This window comes from Takifugu flavidus, chromosome 22 (assembly GCF_003711565.1).
Source record: "Takifugu flavidus isolate HTHZ2018 chromosome 22, ASM371156v2, whole genome shotgun sequence".
Taxonomy (NCBI): Eukaryota; Metazoa; Chordata; class Actinopteri; order Tetraodontiformes; family Tetraodontidae; genus Takifugu; species Takifugu flavidus.
Genome location: NC_079541.1, coordinates 4,620,289 through 4,636,460, shown reverse-complemented (window position 1 = coordinate 4,636,460; position 16,172 = coordinate 4,620,289). Strand labels below are relative to the sequence as shown.

General features: G+C 46.5%; 2 protein-coding genes across 3 annotated transcripts in view; both read right to left on the bottom strand.

Annotated features, from left to right (window-relative positions):
• Positions 1 to 2,008: 2,008 nt before the first annotated feature.
• Positions 2,009 to 11,027, bottom strand: lrguk (leucine-rich repeats and guanylate kinase domain containing). 2 transcript variants are annotated; one of them, XM_057023134.1, is made up of 20 exons: positions 10,753 to 11,027; positions 10,462 to 10,563; positions 10,279 to 10,360; positions 10,103 to 10,203; positions 9,745 to 9,826; positions 9,522 to 9,646; positions 8,440 to 8,583; positions 8,264 to 8,344; positions 8,088 to 8,174; positions 7,914 to 8,020; positions 7,468 to 7,587; positions 7,285 to 7,381; positions 5,629 to 5,742; positions 5,339 to 5,540; positions 4,662 to 4,778; positions 4,134 to 4,213; positions 3,942 to 4,030; positions 3,135 to 3,197; positions 2,466 to 2,611; positions 2,009 to 2,390 (listed from the first exon to the last, which is right to left on the bottom strand). In XM_057023134.1, exons 1-20 carry the CDS (start codon positions 10,864 to 10,866, stop codon positions 2,215 to 2,217), a joined length of 2,229 nt encoding a protein of 742 aa, XP_056879114.1. In that variant the 5' UTR covers positions 10,867 to 11,027; the 3' UTR covers positions 2,009 to 2,214. The 2 variants fall into 2 exon arrangements, with proteins under 2 accessions (XP_056879114.1, XP_056879115.1); XM_057023135.1 differs by having other exon boundaries at positions 10,279 to 10,355.
• A 564-nt stretch (positions 11,028 to 11,591) lies between these two features.
• The window catches only part of exoc4 (exocyst complex component 4), a 69,006-nt gene continuing 64,425 nt past the window's right edge, over positions 11,592 to 16,172 (bottom strand). Inside the window, exon 21 of the mRNA XM_057023132.1 lies at positions 11,592 to 13,155. Within this exon, the coding sequence (XP_056879112.1) occupies positions 12,918 to 13,155 (238 nt within the window). The 3' untranslated portion in view covers positions 11,592 to 12,917. The remainder of the gene's footprint in view (positions 13,156 to 16,172) is intronic.

Genomic DNA, 16,172 nt, shown 5'->3' with positions numbered 1-16,172 from the left:
TATTATTCTGAATAGACCCCCAAATACACTAGTTCTGTAGCTTAGAGCCAGGAAGTAGGCTAGCCTAGCTTAGCACAAGAATGAAATAAAAGTGTCACAAAGCAGGTCTGTCAGCACTTTTAAAGGGAACAGATTAGCACGTCGGCTAGCAGTTTTCCAGGTGTTTTATGCTAAGCTAACCTTGAAGACCTGCAGGACACATTACCAAACGACCGACTGAAACTGCCCGGCTCCTGTCTGCATATTGATGAATGGCAATGTCCTTACTATACGCTGTGTATTGATTATTGTAATTACACACTATTATGGTTCTATTATCTGTGCTGACTGTCTTTAATTACACTAGAAAGCAAGAGGGAGAGTGAAGGAGGGGACAAACAGGGGGAGGGAGCCGGAGTGATAGATAGATGAAGCGAGACACTGCACCAAACTAATTAAAACTGAAACTTTTTGTTTCAGCGAGTTGACAAGGAAAGAATCTGGCAGGGAATTAATCTGTCCACGGGGAACGCAGGGAGGAGGCTCGAGCGCACGTGCGCGGGCTGAAAGAGAGGGAGGTGCAATGCAGAGTGCCGTTGCCATAGTTACTGAGCGCAGTGCCACATCATTGCGGCAGAGTTAATGCAGAGGTATGTGTGTGTGTGTTATTTAAGCTTTCCTTATATCGCCTCGCTGACCTACGCCTGCATCCTCTACGCAGAGGAAAGGAAATTAGGGAAGCTGGCGGGAAGAGTTTGTGATATTTAGAAGGATGGGGATGTGTCCAGTTGAGGATGACGTGCTCGAGAAAACAGCTGCAAAGTCAAACCCTGGCAACAGCCGAGGCGTGGCGAGCACGAGCGGCTTCGTCACCCACGGCCCGTACAAATCAAAGCCCATCCGAGCACAAATGCGCAGCACTTTCGGTAACGTCCCGCATCAGGAAGGCAAGTCACCCAGGGTGTCCTGACACGCCGTGCCGCATCCCACCACCAAAACTGCAAGCTCAGCATAAACCCAAACACCTGGGACTATCTCATTGTCTGACACTATCAGCATGTTCTCGGAGTGTCGAGGCAGATCGACTCCAACGCGAGTTACTGACGCAAACCTGCTGATTAGTTCTTAATTTCACCAGGATGAGTCAGTTCATGAAGTGATAATTCCGGCATACACACAGAAGGTAATTATTAGAGATGAATATCGGTTCAAGTCTCGAGGAATGTATGTTATGATTGGAAATAAGCGGGAGTCGTCGCGCCCCTCCCTCTAACTCTCCAGCTTTACTCCTGTAGCATATAATTGTACTTTCACAGCCGTTCTTCGAGTCCATTCCCCACCTCATCACCCTCCTTCTCTCCTCCCAGTTATTTTTACAGGACCTTTCACGAGCTGTTGCTTTGAGTGAATCTGTCAGTCTCAGGCTGCTCGGAGAAACATCTCCTTGAATAAATACAGCTCTCTTAGTCAAAGCGTGTGAAGTTATCCTTCGTTAGCAGCCGCTCGTGCTAGCCAACGCATATCACATGCTCTTTAATCGACTGTAAATGGTGTGGAGGGGAGTTATGATGCATAGAAAAGGGTGCAAACGTAGAAATGCGTCCGGTTAAACGTTTCTTAATCAAATCAGGCAACAGTTGCAGCTGTAGTCATGACAACCAGCGGATAAAAAGGGCATGGAGGCATTAAAAATGCACTGCAAACACAAGCAAAGGCCTGGTTTACGTCTCTTTAAAAGAGTACAAAGCTTTTTTAATGTCTCAGCCTGCAACCAACTACATACATTGAGAGAAATGTTCTTGTAGGTGTTGATGAGGTACAGGCTGCGGGGTAAGTGGGTTAGACGCCAGGGGCCCAGAAAAGCCTGTCAAAGAATTATGACAGGGTTGCAACATCTGTTGCCTGAGTGGAATACAGACAGTGATGGATGACCAGGTGGTGTGTGTGTGCGTGGAAAGTGTAGGTTCCTTAGGTGCACCTGTGGTTGCTAACACAAAGCAGGCCATAGAATCATGAGATTATAGCAGTATAGAAGGACAAAAGCTGTTTATTTAAGCTTCTACTGTACTAAACTTGTTTGGCAGATCTCTGCCTATAATTATCTAAATTCTCAGTCGTCAGCTGTCATGTATAACAAAATCAAAGATTTGTGCAAGCTAAGACACGAGGGAGAGATCACAGGGGAAGTGTTGACAGGACAAGCATGTGGGGTTTACGGGTTTACAGTTCTTAAATCTACTGCAAAGCTAACCCCGTGTCAGGAGCCACGCCGGGCACTGCTGGGGTCTTACGCCCCGCGGGGATCGGCGGCAGGACAGCCATGACTTTAGATGCTGGAGGTCCGTCTGAGGAGGCGGAGGTGTCCGCTGCTGGCTGATCAGAGCCTGGATGGGGCGCTTCAGGAGACTGGCCTGTTCGTACAATCAGAGTAGCCCATTTTTAGATGGAACGGGTATGAGAGGAGGCAAATATGGTTTCAAAATAACCTTTGAGCACTTCCAAGGTGTGTCCAAGGACACACATGTCTAATGGGTCCACGAAAGCAGACAAGGCTCTGGCTGAACTGGGAACAGACGGAGGGGAACTGGCAGGGGCTTCATCTGAGGTGCTCACGGACGCAAGAGCAGAAGGACTAAAAACACACACACACACACACACACACACACACACACACACACACACACACACACAAATAAACCGCCTGAGTCATTTGTTTTAGACTGAATGACCTATGAAGCTAACAAACGCCAACAAGAACAAGACCTTCGGCTGATCGAAAACTAAGTGACAGCAGATCTGATGAAGATGCCATCAGGATCTGTGGAATCCTGGAGGAACTCTGAAGTCCTGTGTAATGCTAAGAAAACAGACGGGAGGAGATTTGTCTCCCAGAGGTGACGACGGGACTTGCAGCCTCTCAGCATGTTCGACATGTCTGAAGAAACGTGGCCTCCAAAGGCAACTTTCAATCTGAGCACTTCATTTGTGTGTTTTTTTACCAAATATTGAAAAAAGTTGACATATTTACATCCATTTGAGGCAGAAATAAGACCCAGATCTACAGCAGAATCTCAGAAGTGACAGATTATTGTGTCAGTGTGACGCCTCCTCTGTTTCTCCTCCTTGAATATTGTGTGTATTATGGGGTTTCTCACCTGACGTCCTCGCCCTGATGGACAATCAGATCGAGACAGTACAGCGGGGCTGTTTGGGAAGACCTGAAGGAAACAAAATTGGGCAAAATTCAAAAAGCCATTTTATACTGCTCTGTCCTTATAAACAGATGTGCAACGGCCACCATTTCTATCTAACATTATACGACTATTACAGAAGAAATAAAGCATTAAAACCTGTCATCTGTGTAAAATGAATGTAGAAACATGTTAGCAGAAGTCACTCATGTCAATGATATCTAAAGTCTTTAAATATTAAAAAAAACATTATTTATGTTCCATTATAAATCCATTATTTAATGTTGAAAAATGATAGAATAAAAAAAAAGAACTTTGAGGAGAAGTTTGAACCAGTTTTGGCTGCGCTTCTGCATAATCTGTTAGTAAATTATTGATTATAAGTGTAGTAAAAGGATATTTGCTGAAGTGGAATATTTAAACGCCAGAATATTGGAACAGTCAAGCGATTCCAAATAACTCAGCCTGCAGCTAAATTCCTCAGCAGGACTAAATGAAGGCAGCAAATCCACAGTTGGGAAATTCAGGAAAATACAAAAAAAGTCTTTGGTTGGTCTTTGAGGCTCAGTTTTTTCAGAAGTGGAGGGTTTGGCTGCACGTGAGTGATGGCGGCACCTGCCACTTCAGCATCAAGGTCAAAGACCGACTCCAACAAACCGTCTAAACGCAGTTAGGACGAGTGCACCTATTAAACCAATTTGGACCGACTGAGGGCGGCCACTTGAAATTAGGAAGTGGAGTGCAGACAAGGGCCCGCTGCTTCTAATGAACCTGGGGGGGCGCTGGCTGTAGACCCCCGGACTCTTTCCCACTATTGCCTCTCTCACGTGCTGCTCACGCCTGCTGATGGAAGCGAGCTCCTGCAGACCAGAAAAGAGGAGACGGAGGAACGGTGAGGTGAAGGTGACATCTCCTCCTACAGTCTGGGAACCATTATATGGGGTTTATTTATTACTGACTCACAGCGGGGCTTTTCTCACGACTCAGGGCGTCTAAATTTGGCCTGAACTGGGGTGAAAGTGGGTTCCACTCGGGCTCGTGACCTAAAAAAAAGTTCTCAATTTAACAGACAACATATTGGAGGCGTTAAGCTATTATTGTGCTGCAATGTGAACGTGGAAGGAATGTGTGGGCAAATCCAGTCCTCCAGGGTCGTATCCAAGCCAGACTTTCTGTCCTACAGGTAAACACTCACCTGGGGTTCCATTTACCCTGGTGAAAGTGGTTTCTCCCTGGTAGGATGCAAAACCAGACTGGATTCCAGCCTTTATGGATTGGACTTGCCCATCAGAGGAGGTCAAATCCATTCCTCGAGGGTTAAATTCAAGCCGGGATTTCATCCTAAACGTTTTCACCAAGGTAAATGAAACCCCAGGTCAAAGTGTTTACCTGTAGACAGAAAGTCTGGCTTGGATACGGCCCTCGATGCCCACCCTTGGTTTAGAGAATAAAAAAAGACATGCGTTAGGAGTTGAGTGGATAAATGTGCACCTGAGGGGGTGTTGTTGGGAGACGTGCTGTTGTTTTTCTCTGTCTCTTCCTGCTGCTTGATCTTCAGGTACTCATTCATTACCCGCCTCAGCTTCTGGTAGGCTTCCTCCAAATCATCTAATCACACACACACACACACACACACACACACATCTGGTTGTGGATGGGGCCAATGCATCTCCCATCAAACACTAATGAATCAAAGATATGAGGATGATGACCTCAGTGTAATGAGGTGCTTTCTACCAGTGCATAAAGTGATGAGGTTCCACGCTGCCTGTATGTTCACCTCATTAAGGAAACGGCTAACATGTCTGAGTGCTTTCATGAGGGGATGATAAACACTGATGTTCCGCAGCTCTCTGCCCTTAATACACGTGGTAATTGGACTGAAAGTGTGCTGTATGGATTTTAGTGAAGTGTATTCATTTATCTAAAAATACTCCAGTGACACGCGTTAAGCCAGAGTAAGAGGGCAATTTTTTTGGGGGGGTGGAGGGGTCTTCCAGGTGCGGAAATGACAAACTGCTGGTGAAGCAAACAGAGGCTTTGAAATTCCCTGCTTACCAAGAGCCATAGGGTTCGCTGAGCTGCACGCCGAAATCATCGATCCCACCATCAAGCAACATTCATGGATATATTTGCTGTTATTGTGAAAGAGTTCCTTTGCGACCTACTGGTGGGAATAACGCAGTCAAAGAACCCCGGGTGCTGCCTGTTGGTAGCGGCGTAAAGCTCTATACGTGACACCGCTGCCTTCATCTGTGCCGGCGTGTAGAGACCGCGGCTGCTCAGGCGGCTAATGTAGCTCTCCACCTGGGTGGGGATGAGTAGGATGTAACGAGGCTCAAAGCAGCTCTTCTTCAGGCTGAGCACACCCTGCAGCAACACACAGTTTGCAGCACTGTTAGAAAGAGCATTTCTGATCACATCAGCTTGAAATACCCTTTCCCCCCTCCATACGCACCTCTAGCTCCATATGCACGCAGCAGGCTAGCCCTTCTCTGGCTACATCCTCTATGGCATCTCTGCTCAGGCCGTACATGTGACCCCCATACTGAATAGTCTGGATAAATTTACCCTAAAATGGGAATAAAAGAACCTTTAAAGGAGCGCTTTTTCTACTCTCGTGCAGCTTGACGGGCAAACACAAAACCTACATGTCGCCCAACCGTTAATAGAACCTCTCACAACCTCTGACAGCGTCTGATTGAGCCGAACACAACTGAAATGATTTGTTATGAGTCCAAGCAAGATTATTCCTGTAAAAATCTGTAATCACGCACAGCAAATTTAGTTCAATTGGTCTGTCCTGTATGGTCTTAATGACCCTCATTTCTGAATTATTGCAGCTCATTCCATCTAAAGAGCAATCAGAGAGCAAAAGGAGTATTTAGATTCACAAATAGAACCAGAAGCAACAAACAGTTTAACAAAAACTTCTCATGCATCTGACGTCAGCTGCATACAGAAGAGAATAGAAATGTATGATAAATATGACTATTTTAGTAATTATATACATACGTTTTGCCTCTGGAAGTCAGGCATGGATTTAAAACACCCATGACTCTTAATTTCCAGCTGAATATTCCAAACAATGTTTCTGAATCACCATCCTGAAATGCTAAATTACAGCAGGTGTTGCCTTTGTGTACTGTATGGAGTAAAACAAGCAGCAAATAGTGCTGATTAAGGACGATTTTGCATGAAGCAGCTGGGTCAAGAGGTGGTGTTGACAGTGAAAACGCAGCTCTGATGAAGGGGACAAAGGGAAGTGGGCAGGTGACAGGTGCGGGGGCCAGAGCATGAAGAGCGGGCACAATTGAGCAGGAGAGACCCTCCAATTGTTGCGTGAGGGACAAAATGACATGAACGCATCAGAGCTCTCGCTGTGATTTGCTGCCTGACGCAGCCCTTTCTCATCCCTGACCTTTTAAAGTAAAAACCATAACTTGAATGCAGGAATCATATGGAAAACAGGAGACGCCTCTGTCTCCACCAGTTACAAAGCTGTTTTAAAAAGATCTCCTTTCCTGCGGGTGTAAAGTGCCACGAGAGCCCGCATTGAGTGACATCTAGCTGCTCCCTCTAAAATCTCAATTAAAAACATTAGTTACATGAAACACTGGCGGGTAAAAGGCAAACCAAGCCAGCCAAGTAAAACTAATAATCTTAATATCTCATCTCAATATTGCCAGTGAGTGAACACAGCAAATTGACCAAGGAGGTACAAAAAGAGTAATAGCTTTTGATGAATATCGGTCCATTTCAGTGACTAATTCTGTTACTGGAAGTAAGAGTATTTTGGCTCCAAATGTCAGACAGAGGGTAAATAAGTCTTCTTACATCTGTCTGAATGTGGCATTTGAGTTCAGCTGATGATTGGAAATACAGATTATTGTGTCCTCAGACGAAGGACCTTTGATGTCAAACCGCTTCTTTCGGAGAACTGTAGCTGTTCCCAAAGCCGTGGCTACTGGGAATCAATCAGGACTGGGGGAGTGGGGGGTGGCGACGGGCCAAAAACAAAAGCGGACCCCATATTTGAGATTACAGAAGAGAGTCTGAGCACAAAAGTTTCTTTTCAATGACTCCAGAGGTCAAAAGCGGAAAACTAACGCACCATGTGAATCATATGCTGAAACTCTTCCTCGCTGACGAAATGGTAGTCGACGCCTTCCTCCTCGCCGTAGTAGGGCCCCCTTGTGGTGTGGCAGGTTCTGTGGACGCAAACACAAGCGTGAATACGGTCACACCCACCTGGAGAGGCCGTGTCGATTCTCAAATTGGAATATTCGACACTGACCCGTAGGCAAAGTATTCCCCCAGATCCTGACACAGTCTGTGGGTCAGCTCTCTCTTCCCACAGCCCTGAGGACCAGTCAGAACCAGCATCGGATACGGCGAGGCAGCGCAAATCAGAGTGCTGCTCGGAAACACACACACACACACACACACACACACACACACACACACACACACTCGAAATGATTTCTGTTAAATGTCGATTTTGCAGGTAAACTTCATTCTGCCACAGGCTCATTGACAGAGTTGTGAAAGACACCCTCTACGGGCCCTGTAGCCAGGAGCCCCGTGGCCCTTATGGATGCGCTTTAATGGTAAACTAGACTGTAGAGGCAGAATTTCCTTTGCTGATGATCAATGTTTTCAACAAAAGTGCTGACGCGCTTTTGTTTTTATGAAGGGAGAAGGTAGGCACAGCAGAGAGAAAGAATTTATATCCGTCCCAACCTGTCATACAGCACCTGGGGTTGCATCATCTGATAAACCAGGTGGGTCATGTGATCCCTGGCGGCCGCCAGCTCCATCGGGGGGTCATATTTGTTGACCGAAGACACCTGAAATTCAAAGGTGAGTCCCACGAACGTTGAAAGTTGGATTGAAATGAGTAAATATGCACGGTACCTTTTCTTCCACCGTGACTGTGTCTTCATCCAGCAGAGTGAGATGTTGGAGAAGGAAGACAACTTCCAGTCTGTAATCTGGTTGCTCCTATCCAGAACATGCGCGCCATCACACACCTTATTGCGAGCATTGCGTGGCCATTTTGTGAGGGTTGTCCTCTTAGGACGCTGAACTACCTGCACAGGATTTCCTCTAAGTTTCAGCTCCCTCAACAGGTAATGGTCACGGATGTGTTTACACTCCTGGACATCGCTAATCTGCAACGAGCCACAAACAGTTCTATGCGTGCAAATCCCAAAAAAGGTGGCAGGCTGACACCTGTGTTGTTTCTGAGGGACGCTCGGATCCGTACCAGGTTTTCCTCCAGGTTGATGCGGCACAGGAGGCGGAGAGTCTGAAGGCCGGACAGACTGGTGATTCTGTTCGAAGACAGGTCGAGAACCTGCAGACTCTTGAGGTTCTCCAACCCTTCAATGGCCTTCAGCTGGTTCCCGCTCTTGATATTGACGGGGGAGAGGGCGTATTTAAAGCGGCAAGGACATGATACTCATGAATATGCATGCAGGCATAAGGAGTTCTACTTTATACACAGTCGCTGATTTTCGCTCATAAATATTAAAGGTGCTGTGGTCGCTCTGCGGGGTGCATGCACTTCTTCCCCGCAGTGCCGAGTTGAATGGCAGGCCTGCCTCTCTCTGCTAAACCCTGACAGGTGAGGACTGACAGCCCAACAGATGTTGAGGCGCTAACACAGCACGCTAACCAACCAAACAACCGGACCTGAGCTTTCCACCCTTGTCAGGGTCCCCAGGCTGCCACTAACTCTGTTCTACTGACTAAAGTTGTTATCAAGCTGTCTGGCCACACCTCACCCAGCTCTTGCCAAGCATGCCGTCTGGCAGAGGTCTGCTGTCAGTGGGGGTGGGTGACTGGGCTGGTCCCACAAAGCCCCAGGTCAGTGCTGTGATGGGCTGTGAAACAGGCCGTCTGACAGGTCCGTCCTGTTTAGGGAGGCGGCGTGTGTGGAAGAAAGGTCAGGGATGGGATGAGATGGATGCTGGATAGATCGGGTGCGAGCGTCTGCTGGCGCCAGCTCACCCAAACATCGGCCGCTGGCACCGAAGCAAAGCCACAGACGGGTAGGAGAAACAAGGAGGAAACAGCGACACGGGTGCAAACCCCACCCACATAAGCTCAAATGGAGAGATGGGGAGAAAAGACCCGCTGTTGGACCATATGGTGCTCCTCAAACAACAGTTCACTGACTACAAAAACAGGCCTGAGGAGAAATTCACAAGGAGAAACTAGGGGGCAAATAAAACTGCTGGAATCTGGCACACGTCCCTATAAATAACCGCTGCACTAGCATGAATACTGGTGAGTCAAAGTGCACGCCCTCGAAGATAGTTTTGACAGCAATAGAGGTGAACCTACGAGGAAAAGGTGTGTGAGCGGCAGAGTGTCCAGGCCACTGATCCGAGAGATCTTGTTGTGCGCCAGGTTAAGATGGGTGAGCATGCAGCAGTGCTTGAGACCACAGATCTCACTGAAACCGTTGTCTGAGAGTGGACATGTTAAGGACGGACAAGTCAAAGCCCTTGTGTCTCGTATCGAACGAGAAAAGACTGATGCATTCACCCCAATACAGGAAGGATACAGCCAAGATCGAGTTTTCTAAGGCAACAAAACGCAGACAAATCCTTCATTTTCTTCATTTGATTATGGGAAAGATTAACCTCCTGGAAAGAGAGAGAGAGAGAGCACAGTAGTGAGCAAAGTCATCAGTTTTCACAGCACCTCACTTAAGAAATCCTCTGCCTAAATCCACAGAGTGCAGGAAAGATGTTTAAATACGCTCAGGTCCAGTGTCATTCAAGGGCAGTTAATGCCTTGTAAGCAGATTCAGAGTGACTACAGAGGGGAGATGTAAATCCAGGCCCATCATGAGGGAATAGCACAGAAAAGGCCGAAAGCCAAACGTGGACTTATTCTGTCAGTTCAAGGTCTCGCGTTACCTTGAGATTCTGGGGTGGCTGGAAACCAAAAAAGTCGGAGATTTGATTGCGGGAAGCGTCCAGGATAACGAGAAGTGGCATGTGGCTGACGCAGGACAAATCTGAAACATTCACACAAGTCGCAGTCGTCATTAAAAGAATGGAAAAGGGAAAGGATGTTAATAAGATCAGGTCACCTTTGATTTCATTCTGTGGCACTTCCAGCTTCTGCAGATGGCCGTAATTGCATAAAATGGAGATGTCCTTGAGATTCCTATTCTACAGCAGAGAACACACAATGCTTAAAATGTTGAATGCACAGGCGACAGCGTGGTGAATAATGCACGTTAGAAAAGCTCCTGTGTGTGTAGGTGTCTTACTGGGAAAGATAAACAGTGGTACGTGTGTTTCAGCCCAGTAACACCATGTTCCAGGCTGGACAAGCAGCTTGAGACCATCTCAGCAGTTACAACACCATCCTTCTGCAGACATAATGAACATAAACACACAATGCAGACATGCAGACAAACACACGCATCACTCCACTTTTTCTTTGTTTTATCACATCCTTACATATCCCCTGTGAATATTATCCATACATGACGCATTTTGCTCCCATATAGACTGCATATAACACACACAGGCTGTGGTTTACCATCTTCCCAGCTTACCTCCATCTCCGTGTTTCCTTGACTCTCACCGCTGCCGGGCTCCGCAGCGACACCGGCGTCACCGCGGGACCCCGGGGGGCAGCAGCTTGGAGACGGTGGGGGAAACTGTTCCATTCCAGTCAAAATACGAGAACAAATACCTCTTATGATGTCATTTAGCCCCCGAAGTACTTTCAGGATCAGGCAGGAGTTGAATTAGCCACGTTCGGTAACGTTAATGGCTCGCTAGTCAACAAAAAAGTTAGTTTCGATCGGTCCCTAAGCAACAGGTGACGAACGAAAGGAATTGTGGGAGACGTAGTTTTGAATGTAGAAAAGAGAAACGACGAGCCGTTATTTAAATGTCAAAAATTTAATAAAAACAAAAAAATATTTTAAAAAAACATTTCTTTTAGGTTGGCCACGTATAAATAATAATATTGAGATTTCCATAATCCTTAAATTCTGAATATCTTAAACAACACGGGCACTTGGAGAGAGAGATCTGAGTTGTCTTCCTTCAATGGAGGATAAATAGTTAATAGTTTGGAATATAGGCAGTGGTAATGCAAGGTTCCATATCATTGTAGGTTGCTTTATGATCAAAGTCCGTTGGTCTTGATCCTTGGGAAATCAAGTTGTGACTTTTTACCCGCCATTCGGGGAAAAAAGTAAGAACTCTAATTCTGTAATAAAGAACCAAATACTAAATGGTCAAATGAAATGCCTGCTCTGTAGCTGTGACCTTTGAAAAGAGGGCGACATCACACACACTCCTTTGCTTATTTGACTCTACTGTACGCCACATCTGTTGCATGAGGCTCCCCCACTATAGCTAATGCAGTCACTTCAGCCACGAGCAGAATGGGAAAGTTTATTTTATTCAAGATGTCCCTTAGCAGTCACATTGATGACAATTTCAACAATTTGCAGCGTCAAAGCAAAGAATATATAAAATAAAAAGACTGCAGAGAATGAGAATGCCGGTGCATGGACACGCATACTATAACATGACCAATGAAAACTGAGGCAAGGACCAAATTTATGTAATTTCAGGAAGTTAAAGAGCTGAATAGGCAGATTTTGAACTTTACAGTGAGTGCACATTTCGGAGTGGTGGGCGAGCCCCTCTGCAGCTCGGCGGTTGGGTTCCCATCGATTCCAGCCCATGTGTCATTATGATGGATTGCTGCGTGGGCTTCTGGGAGACCAGCGCCGGGCACCAAGTATTGACAAGTCTCCCGTTTCCCTTCCCCTTCTCTCGTTAAGTACTTCTCTCCAAAGTTAATGAACCAAAATCACAGATTGTAGCAGGGAAAGAAACCTTTGTGATCGACTCAAGTTTATTTGGAGTTAACTTTAAAAGCTGAGACGTGTGGGTGGGCGTCCCAACCCCCCAAAAAACCCTTAGAATAGCTCGTTTTCCCATTTTATGGGGCTTGTGTGATGGATCTCTTCACATTCCTCAGCTCAAAAAAAGGGAGGGAATTAGCATCACGTCGGACTTGGATAACATTTGATTTTAATTTACCGAAATGAATATGAATTAGAAAAGAAAGGGAAAAACTTCCAGACTCGGTTCCAAACATACAGCACCAGGTAAACACTAACAGGATTTTAGCAGGCAGAAATATTCCACAATTGTCAGCTAGCGGAATCTTTAGGGAGCCCGCCAAATTGGCAGCAGGCCGAGGATGTGGCCTCTTTCACAGCCTAATCTAGCATCTGTTATGGCAGAATGAATCAGCAGGCCCGTGGGGATGCTGAAAGGAGAGAGATGGAGGTGTAATTGAGAACTGCAGTGTAGATCTAATAGGAAAATGAGATGGCGCCCAAGTTTGGGAGAACGTCCCCGACGTTGGCCTGAAGTGACGGTGAGCAGGGGATGGTTGGGAGTTGCGGTGGCTTTCTTTTTTAGCTCTCAAAGTGGAAAAGATGCAGATTAGCTGTGGGAGCGAATAGGGTGGACTAGCGTCCCTCCGCCGGGGACCGCTGAGAGGCTCCAGAACCGATCAGGAACAAGCAACAAAAAAAAGCATAAAAATAATATAAAAGGAAAAACAGACAGCATGCAAGAGGAATAAAGAAACTATTGTGTTGTGAAAAGCAGATTTTCCAGCCTAATCTTTAATGATCAGTCGACCAATCAAACATTTGACACCCATGTGACAGATATGCTGATGTCATCACACCGTGGTTATCTTCTTGTCCTTTGAAGCCTGTTTGATTGCAGCCTGCTCGCAGATGATCTCCTTCAGCCTCTGCAGACGGATGTTTTGGGTGCTCAGGTCTCCCACGCCGGTCTGGCTGCGATGGAGCAGCGACAGGGCGTTGATGTACTCCAGCTCGGTGTAGCGGACGCCCTGGTCCACCACCAGGTTCAGCAGCTCATCGGCGGTGTTGTACAACATCTCGTAGTACTGCCTGAGTTGAGACAGAAGGAACTAAGTTAAAAATAATAAGGCTCTCTTGTGCAGGGAAAAGGGAGGGGGGGGGGGTGAGAACAAAGGAGAAAACACAAAAGTCAAACTGCTCTTGCTGTCAAGCCCAATTTACTAAAAAGCACTTCAAGAGCCTCAGTCTGCCGCCACCGGGAGCGGAGAGCACAGAGGAAACATTCAGCGGCTACCAACTACACAAAGCGTTTTAATGAAATGTTGACAGAGCCACAAGAGGCAGGAGGTTTGCGGAATTAATAGCTCTTTCATTAGAAGCTGCGGGAACTTTGGGCTATTCCAGAGAGAACACACCGACACGGAACGATCGGCAAAAAGTGCAGGAGGACGTCGCTGGCCTGTCATAGCTGACCAAGACACCAGGTGTTAAAGTCACAAGAAATGTGTGTATTCGTCACAGTAAAAACTTGAAATGAAACTGACAGCATTAGCTCGCTCGCTAATATTGAAAGCTAATACATTAGCACAATACTCTGTAATAGTTGAGATGGTTTTTCACCTCTCGAGGTGGTAGTTTTTGATGCTAACGAGGTGATAATGAGGAGCGCCTGTCCCAGAGTGTTAAACCTGCTGAAAAAGAGTGATGACTGAAAGGATGAGTCAGGAATATCGCGGGGAAGGGGGGGGGGGGGTATCCATATCCGGGCCTTCTTTTCACAAATAATGACCTTGGCTGGCGGAGGATTTGCATTCGCACCTGCTCTCCATCCCGCGCTCTCGATTTCACACCAAGGTCTTGTTCATTTTTCCATCTCTAAGCTCATTTCACGGCAAAGCTTGTCAATATTGATGAGGGTCCCTCTTTAACTGGGGGCGAGACAGAAGGGAAAAATTCATGACCATTCATCATAAAAGGCGCCGCGAACCTGCTCTGCGCCGCTGATGCCGTCTCCATGTGTTTAAATGCTTTTACCTCTCCGCGGCAAAACTCAGCCTGGAAAACATTTCCGCTCCATTCCCAAGAGGGAGCAATTACCTGCACCCCCGAGGGAAGTCGACTGATTATACGATCCGAGGGGAAAATACTGAAATAACAAAAAAATAAAAACGGCAATAAACCAACAGAGAGAGGGGAAAAGGCTTCGCCGATGAGGGACGCAATAAAATTCAACAGCTTTTAATATTTTAAACTCCACCACAACAATGTTCTAAATGTGTTGCACTTATTAATGGGACGGTTTCTGGAGAATATCATGTAATAACGTCATTAACCTGACTTTAAAAGCTGGAAAAGGAACGGACACAAAGTTTTCCCTTTCGTACAACAAGTTGCAAATCTTAGCTGCTTCTTCAAAGTAGGAAAGCCCATCTGGCAGATGAGTAAATTATGCACATGGAGGGAAATTAACAACAACCCTGACTGCTGATTGCCGAAACGACGTATCTGCGATGGTGTGAATGAAGTTTAGAGATTTCTCTGCAGTCTGGGGGAACAGAGAGACCAGCTGGAGAGAAAAGCAGGAGGAAGAACAATGCTTAGCCTGATGGCGAGGGGAGAAAGAAAGGCGCCACTTACTGCAGGTCATATGTTAAAGTGTAGGGCGTGTCCTGCCCCAGGACCAAGACTTGAGTCCGAACCTGCTTCCCCTCTCCCCCAAATCAGTCGGCAAATTAAAAATGACAAAAAAAGAAATCTCAAAATCCCTCTTGTTGTTCCTTGTTGTGTTGCACCTCACAACACAACAGGAAATGTGCTGTTACAGGACTGTGTGTGTCTGCATGTGCATGGATGCGTCTGGTGAGGACAGCTGGCAGTGAGGAGTGTGCGTGTGCAAAAGCGCTCGTGTCTGTCTTTGTATACGTCTGAGTGATGCTAGCTCGCGCTGTAAACACTTTTAAACAGTTCATTACCCCAGCAGTCGGAAAGCCATTTGCAAACCAGCGTAAGGGGCCGTTAATAAGAATAAAATCTCTGGGCGAACCCGCCGTGGAGACACAACCCCTCAGCGACACACACCAACACACAAAGGTGCCAACGCATCTTTTCATTCCTTCAAGATGGAGCGAGGTAATGAAACCTGCGTCTTGTTGTTCACAAAGGCACAACGAGAATTGTTTTGCTTGGTCCCTGCCTTAAACTCTTTATTTATGCTGCTCATTCTCTCCATCTCCACACACACACACACACACACACACACACACAGAATCATGCTAATTTGACCAGTTTCCACCTGCTTCTGCCAAGAGCTCCATCTGTAAGAGCAATGCTTTAGTAATCAATGAATGTGTGTGTCAACATGCCTCCGTGGTGCGATTTCCATTAAATTTTAATTAGCTGCCCCTTCTCTTCCCTTGTATTGAAAGCAATAAACAAATTCACAAGGCAAGGCTGCGGCGGCAGCGCGTGTAAGTCGGTAGCAAGTGAGTGAGAGGAAAGAGACAAAGACGGACAAAAAGCAGGAATCAGCACTATCTTCGCTCCCCTCATTTTCCGGCATGAACAATATTAAGGCCATTACATGCTGACTCTGTCAGCATGTTTGGAACAACACATTAGTTACAGAGGGAGAGATGAGGAGGGGGAGGAGGAGGAGGAGGGGCAGAGAAGATGAACCACTCCATCAACTGGATCCAAGACTTGTTGCTGCAATGACAAATATGAGGCTACTGATGACAGCAAAGGGAAACGCTTCCCTTGTTGTATAGACTTTTTTAAATTTTGAGTGAAACCCACACACGCATCAGCGGTGGACAATTGATATGATCGCGCGCCTTAAATGCCAGTTAAAACTCTCCCAATTGCAGCTGTTTTGGCTAGCATGCCGCAGGAAGTGGGTGCGTCATCTGCCTTTATTTTAAGGCTCTGTCTTCAGGACGCGGCCACTTCCTGTTGCATTTCTTTCCGCTCTGCTGACGGCAAAACATCTTTTCCTGGCCATTTCTGACTGCAGCGCCTCTGGAAAACTCAGATTTCCAGAGGGATTGTTGTGCTGCTATTAAAAGCAGCGAGTTTAAGCCTGGCCAGTCAGAGCGGATGGCTACAAA